The sequence below is a fragment of the Gossypium arboreum genome, chromosome 7 (assembly GCF_025698485.1).
Source record: "Gossypium arboreum isolate Shixiya-1 chromosome 7, ASM2569848v2, whole genome shotgun sequence".
NCBI lineage: Eukaryota > Viridiplantae > Streptophyta > Magnoliopsida > Malvales > Malvaceae > Gossypium > Gossypium arboreum.
The window spans coordinates 45,378,439-45,385,867 of NC_069076.1; the positions used below are offsets into that span (position 1 = coordinate 45,378,439).

General features: G+C 34.4%; 1 protein-coding gene across 1 annotated transcript; it reads right to left on the reverse strand.

Annotated features, from left to right (window-relative positions):
* Positions 1–3,944: 3,944 nt before the first annotated feature.
* Positions 3,945–6,456, reverse strand: LOC108475199 (probable glycosyltransferase At3g07620). Its single transcript, XM_017777188.2, has 4 exons — positions 6,126–6,456; positions 5,803–6,047; positions 4,917–5,265; positions 3,945–4,831 (listed from the first exon to the last, which is right to left on the reverse strand). The coding sequence occupies exons 1-4, from the start codon at positions 6,303–6,305 to the stop codon at positions 4,166–4,168; spliced, it is 1,440 nt and encodes a 479-aa protein (XP_017632677.1). The 5' UTR covers positions 6,306–6,456; the 3' UTR covers positions 3,945–4,165.
* Between the last annotated feature and the right edge of the window lie 973 nt (positions 6,457–7,429).

Genomic DNA, 7,429 nt, shown 5'->3' on the forward strand with positions numbered 1-7,429 from the left:
GTCTATGACCAACAAACGAAAGAGTAGTCCTATACATGCCATTTCAAGGTTCAACCAAAATTTGTACCAAAAAGGGGGCTTTGATAGTGTGGATGACTTCGACTTCGATGATCCTGAATCCGATAACTAACGAGCAAAATCTGTAAAACAGAGAGCCAAAGCAACGGAGTAAGCATTTTAATGCTTAGTAAGTCTCAAGTAATGAAATCAGCTTTAACTAAAGTATTACATTCACATAGCTAAATGAATCACTTTATTAATACACATTCTCATAATCATACTTACTTCACACTTCATCAACATATACACACAAGGTATCAACCTATCTAAGAGCCGAAAGTTCGTTAGTCGATCGAACGAACACTATTTCAAACGAATCGACTTTTCCGATGCACATGTAAACATGCCTTATCGTATGGGTTTTTCGAGCGTATTAATTGAATTTATTACAGCACCAAAACGCTCACCTTCAACCGAGCTTCTTCTGAATTTAGCCGGATATAACCACAAGCACAATTGCCTTCGGGTCTTAACCCGGATTTGGTAACTTGCACAAATGCCTTGGTCTTAGCCGGATATAACAACTTCGCACGAATGCCTTTGGTCTTAGCTCGATATAATCACTAGCATAAATGCCTTGGGACTTAGCCGGATATAATCGCTAGCATAAATGCCTTGGGACTTAGCCGGGTATCATTCAAATGCTCATGTACACATATATCAATAATCACGACACATCCATATTTCATTCTCGTTACTAAGGCTCAAACACAAAACATTTATCAAACCTTTCCAATTTCGGCTCAATAGCCACACACAAAGAGCATGATTTCAATTGACTTTATAACTTAGTCCCTACGCACATTCGGCTGTCCGCCATAATATGACAAATCATTTCAATATAATTCAAGTAGGGTCATTACTCAAAAACTTACCTCGGATGTTGTCGAACGATTTCGGCGGCTATTCGATCACTTTTTCCTTTCCCTTATCCAACTGTGGTCCTCTAAGCTCTTGAGCTAATTCACACAAATTTAACTTATTAAAATCTTATTATGATAGCTTATGGCCGAATATGACAAGGAGTTTAAATGGTCATATGGCCATCCTTTAGCTCAAATACACAATGGTCATGCACAGTTTTTAATCACAACAAGCAATTCATTCAAACATCAAAGTGAAGCTCAAGGTACTTAGCCCTTATATACATTAGACATTAGAGTCACATGTGTACGAAATCACGAATCGAATTCAACACCTTAGTTAGTACTCTCCTTAGCCGAATTTTCCAAGCCAAGAATAGGCATCAATATACTTGCCTCTAACCGAATGCATGCACACCAACCCCCCCTTCATGTGGCCGAATATGCATGTCTGTGTTGAGGCCAATTATACACTTAATACCACACAAAAACAGCATACATTTTACTAACTAACGCATTCCATATTGTAACTCAATACGCATCCATCATTTATTTCATAACCGAAACATCATCATATGCAAATATATACCTTGAGATAGTATATATGTCATACCAATACATCATGTGCAAACATATGTACATATAGGTGCAAGGGCCGAATCTCAAGTTGTTTATATCCAAATATAAACACATATCCAAAGCTCAAATCTTACCTACCATGCAATATGCATAAATCATACTTATGGATATACCATGGCCGAATACACCACAAAACCATACCGTTTCAATTTGGTCATGGTTAAACAAAGAACTTAGTGTCTCACTCAAAAATGCTAAAAGAAAATCCAAGAGTCCTCAATCCCCCATCACATGTATCATTATCAAGCTTGATATTTAGCATGCAATGGCATTAACACAACATCCACCTTAGCCGAATATCATTCCCATGACATAGCAAAGATTTGAACCATGGGCTAATAAGAACATCAAGCTAGCAACTAAAAACATGCATGAATCTCATGGCACAACCTCAAACATACCTTAATCTTGATGCAAGTATAGCCAAACCCCTTCCTAATCCTCTTCCAAACCAACCATGAAGCAAAAATTCCCTCTTCTTCCTTAAAATTTTCGGTCAAGAGAGAATGAAAAGGATGAACAAATTTTTTTTAAGAGAGAATGAAAAGGATGAACAAATTTTTTTTTCTTTTCTTTTCTTCAACTCACGGCAATGGGGAGGGAGAGAAGCCTTCACACACATTTTTTTTTTCATTTTTTTATTACCCATACACCTTAGTTTAATGTTTCTCCATAATGCACCAACAAAACATGTCTATGACATGTTTTGCCCATAACTCTTTGTCATGGCCGGCCACTAGGCTTTAGTTTAGGGAACCCCTCATTTTTGCATGCATGATCCACTAGTCATCACACATTTCCCTATCCTATTTTCAAAGTTTACTACTAGGTCCTTTTTAGTGAAATTCACATTTAAAACCCTAAATCAAAACATCAAAAATGTCACACACGAATTAACACATATTATAGGCATCAAAATGAATATTAGATTATTTTTATGCCTCGGTTTGGTGGTCCCGAAACCACTTCCCGACTAGGGTCAATTTTGGGCTATCACAATTATATTGGACATGGATGTGGATGTTGAGGTACCCATGATTTTAGGTTGACCCTTTTTAGCTACTGTTAGAACTGTTATTGATGTAGGTAATGGTGAACTTGCGCTGAGGGTGTTACACTAGCGATTAGCTTGAGAAAGGTCAATCAAGCTGAAAGTTAGTACCTTTTTCACACAGCAAGAATATACTAGGTTTCTTTTTGAAAGAATAGGGATGAATAAAGAAATGGAAAATAAAGTCCTTCTCTATTAAGATTTCATCGTATTTATATAGGAATTTGCTCGTAATCCCACTATAACAGGTTACCTAATCACTTTTCATGCACACATAGTTCCACTAATCAAACGCCATTAACGAGGTTTTATAGGTGTCATGCTAAATGACACGTTCACTATTAAGAGCTTGACACATAATTGATATGTGTCCCACCTACCCCAGATTAAAATATTGGACAATAACTCGGCTATAAAAAGATCTGCCCCCAGTGTGTTCACGCATAGGAGAATTCACCAATGCAGGAGTTTGCCAATACTAGAGAAGCAAAAGTCCACTAGATGGCAGATCACGGCAAAATAATTATCCAGACGATTCTGTCCAAAAAATCTTATCTTGTTGATTAAACGAACTAACTTACAAGATTAAGCCACCGCGTCAACCAGTCAAAATATAGATTCTAAGACTTAAGGTGTGACAGAAGAGGCCCTCTCCATTATTTGTAATCACTCAATGTAATTCATTAAAAGTAACCAAACACTTTGTGTGTATTTGCTTTCTTTTGGCTTTCCTATTCGCACGTTACTTCTTTACTTTTAAGAGTTTGCTTTTGCTTAGTTTCAGCCTTTTAGAGAATTTCTTTGAGAATTGTTGCCTTTTCAAGAGACAAGCTAAATTAGGTGAATTTGAAGTAAATGATAGCCTAAAGTTCTAGCCCTATGACATCATCACTTGCATAGGAGGATTCAATTATAAGAATTCAAATTTGTTTTGAACATTCGATTAATTTGATGGTAAAAGTATCATAGAGGTCCCTATATTAATAGTCTGTTTGCATTTTACCCCCTCTATTTAAAAAATGGGCAAATTAATCTTTATACTTTAGATCAAAAGCAAACTAGTCTTTTTGTTAAAATTTTCATCCATTTCTATTGTTAAAAGTTGGTCCCTATACATCAACATGGGGTACAAATGGCATGCCATATATCATTGTCTAATTATTCTGTCAGTTACACTAGTTTTTAGTAATAGAAATGGATAAAAGTTTTAACACAAAAGACTAATTTATTATTTGATCTAACATACATAATTTAATTTACTTTTTATTAGTAAAAAAATAAAATGCAATCGAACTTCTAAACTTATGGCTTCCATAATACATTTACCTTAATTTGATTTGAAAAAAAAAAATTGAATCCATCCAAATAAAATATCAAGCGATTAAATGATACGAATTTACATAAATTAAATGAAACTTCCAAAAATGATTGGATCTAAGTTCATTTAGAATAGATGTAAGTTTCCAACATCACTCGATGTGATGTTGGCTAAGTTTCATTACCAAAATTTGATTTTTTTTGTTGCAATATTTGGTATATGCCACAAAAAAAATCAGCTATAAATTCGTACATTCAACCTACGAAGCCAAACCGAATGAATAATCATATTAAACACGTCGTATCTCTTCGGAGGATCATTCACCAAGAAATGGTTCTGCACTTTCCTAACATTCTCCACCATTCTATCATATCGTTCTTCAGATATCCCCATCAAAATGTTCTTCAGGTTGGCTATTTCGCTTACTGCTATCTGGATCGAGAACGACTCCCATCTCAGAACATCACTGAAAGGAAGAACATAGTTCTGCGATATTATCACCGGAACACATTCTGCGTAAATTGCCTCCACAATTCTTGGACTGGCAACTTCATGCCCACTCGGACATAAGCAAAACCTGCTCTTCTTCATCATTTCACTATAGGAAACCCCGACCGGAAGTTTTTCGTAGATTTGTATGCCATTATCTTTTCCCTTCCAATGCTTAAATACAAGTGCCCTAATTTTACCGTGATATAAGTTGCCTGCGAAGAATGCTAAGATGGAACGATTTGAGGGAGTCAAATGGGCTGCTAGGTTGGTGATTTCCCCCGTCACAAGATTGATTTCAGGAAAGGATGCGTCTTTCTTTGGATTGAAATACTCTGAAGTATTGGCATTGCAAAGAACTCGAATGGAATTGTAGTAAAGTTCTTTCACGTACCAGGTTGCCCTTGGGCCCTGTCAATCCATCATCATCAACAAACATTATTTTACTTCCATTTGGGATTCAGTTTGATTAGTAGTATGGAATTATATTATTTACCCAGTCATGGCAGGAGAGCATGAAATGATCAACCCCAATGCTTCGATTCCAAAAAGGATACTTGTTGGATATGATTCCAACATAATCGACTACCGTCCGCTCCATCACAGCTTTATCGCGGATGATGGGATCGAAGAGATGCTTTAGTATCATCACCACACTGAAAGGAAGGAAATAAACATGTGCTTCATTAGGATCCCATGTACGATACCTTGTATCCTGTTCCATCAAGCTCATGAATAGTCCTTCCATGGAGTATATATCTTTGCATGATCCGTAATGAAATAAAGGTGGTTCCCCTTCTTCATAAACGAATATCTTGAACATCTTTTCCATTAACAGATAACTCCTGATAAAACACAGCCAAAAAACAAAGCAACTGAGAATCCAATCCAAGTAGTATTACAAGCTTGACTTCTTCAAGTAGACAACATTTTAATTTTATAAAAAACAAATATAATATAACATTTCAAAGCAGGTAATTTTTTTTTGCCGACAGGGTTAAGCCGGGAGTAAAGTAATAAATTTAGTTTAGGACGAAGTCGGTTCAAGTGTATATAAAAGTAAAAAATCAAAGTTGAGGTTGAGCAAGCTAGAGAACCACCTCATATAGTTGCCATTAAAGATTGAAAAAAGAAAAGTTCATGAACTAGCTTTATATCATTACATATTTAAGTAAGTTGGAAAGATAAGTTTGTCCAATATTTCTGTTTAATATTTAGTAATTTATATATCTTTTATTAAAATTTTAAATATAATTTGTTAATATTTTCATATTATAGTAACTTGATTTGTTTAATAAACAAACTTCGAAGTCCGGTCGGTTGATTTAAGGTTACGGGACTTAGAAGAAAGAAGAAAATGAAAAAAAATATTGGTAGAGTACCGGTGAAATGCGTGAGGGTTCCTGTAAATGTTGCCTTGGGGAACGTAATCGGAGTCGGGAAGTTCCAAAGTGCTGCTGTTACTGGGGTTTAACGACGCATCCCGTATCAAAGCTCTAGCTTTAGCAAGATCCGCTTCTACCATCTCCAGACTTCCATCTCGGTGTTTACCTCTTCTTTTAACGGATTCGTCGTTCCAAATCCTTTCCAGATTTATATATTCTTTGGCCTTCTCCTTTCTTTTATCCTGCATAACCAACAACAGCGAAATAAATGAATTAACCAAAATCAATGGCTACATAGAGGGAGGTGGAAATATATATACAATGGCATGACGGGAAGAGAAGGGTCCTCCAAGGGTTGAAGTCCATGTCCATGGAGATGCCAAATAATGCCATGAAAGTCCTTTTGAAACCTTGAAAACGACAATGGCGGAAGCCACAGCTATGGATATCACTGCTAAAAGAATTAAGCTTGAATGATGTTTTCTCGTGTACCTCCTCATCTTTGTTGGGGATTTTTTTCTTATAAAACCCCCAAGTAATTTGGGTTATGTTGTGTTAGATCAGTTGGATTCAGCTCCAACTTAATAATGAAATTCCAGTTCCTGTTCATACTTAAAATATCAATTTTTACCTATTTCTGTTCATCATTAATTTTACATGATTTGGATTCTAAAAGTAATAAAGAATTGATGGTTTGGATCCAGCAGTTCAATTGTTTTTTTTTTTTTTTAAATTTAATATTTTATTAGAATCTTACTAAATATCAAACAAACCATTTAAACGAATTACCTATTTTTTTAAAAAACAAAAATCAAAATTGGGTGGATCAAGATGGCTTGTTTATGTTCAAGTTTTTACAGCATGATCAAAACTAACAAATGTAAACTAAGCATGACATATCTAACTTCAAAAATAAAAATGAAATCAGATTCACCTGTTGAAATAAATTAATAAAGCACATTAAACTACATAACCATTTTTAGCAGAATTTTTTTAATGTATCGTCCTATATTTTAACATAGCAATACCATCATTTTAATAATTTATATATTTATAATTTTTAAAATAATTAAATTAAATATTTTAATGTAAAGTGTAATTTTACTATATACTAATTTAAAATTTTATAAATTATAAAAGACCTAAGCATTAAATTTTTCATTTTAAGAGGACCTAAACTCTTGTCGACCCCTCCATTCAATTCATTCAAATTGGACCATTCAAGAGACAAGACATGAGCCATTAACGGTTCTTATAGCCACCTAGTCTGCCACTATTTACGATATGAAGAAAATAAATTCACATTGTAAATACAAATTTCAAGTTTAAATAAGATATAAAAATTAGATTAAATAAAAGAATTCTATTTATAAAATTTGAGTTGTAATCTTTAAATAAATTCTTTGATTTTTCTCTTCAATGGAGTTTCAATCTAAGGGTCGTCTAGACTTTATTTTAGATAGATGCAAGGGCCATTGATATTTGATCTTGAAACTAAGTTTGGAGAGATACTTAAATTTTTTATTTGATTTAGATTAAAGAGTCTTTGAGACTTAATCTTAAATCAATGAACTCTGCTTCAAGCGTCATCAAGGCTTGATCTTAAAAAGAAGTTTGAAGAGAG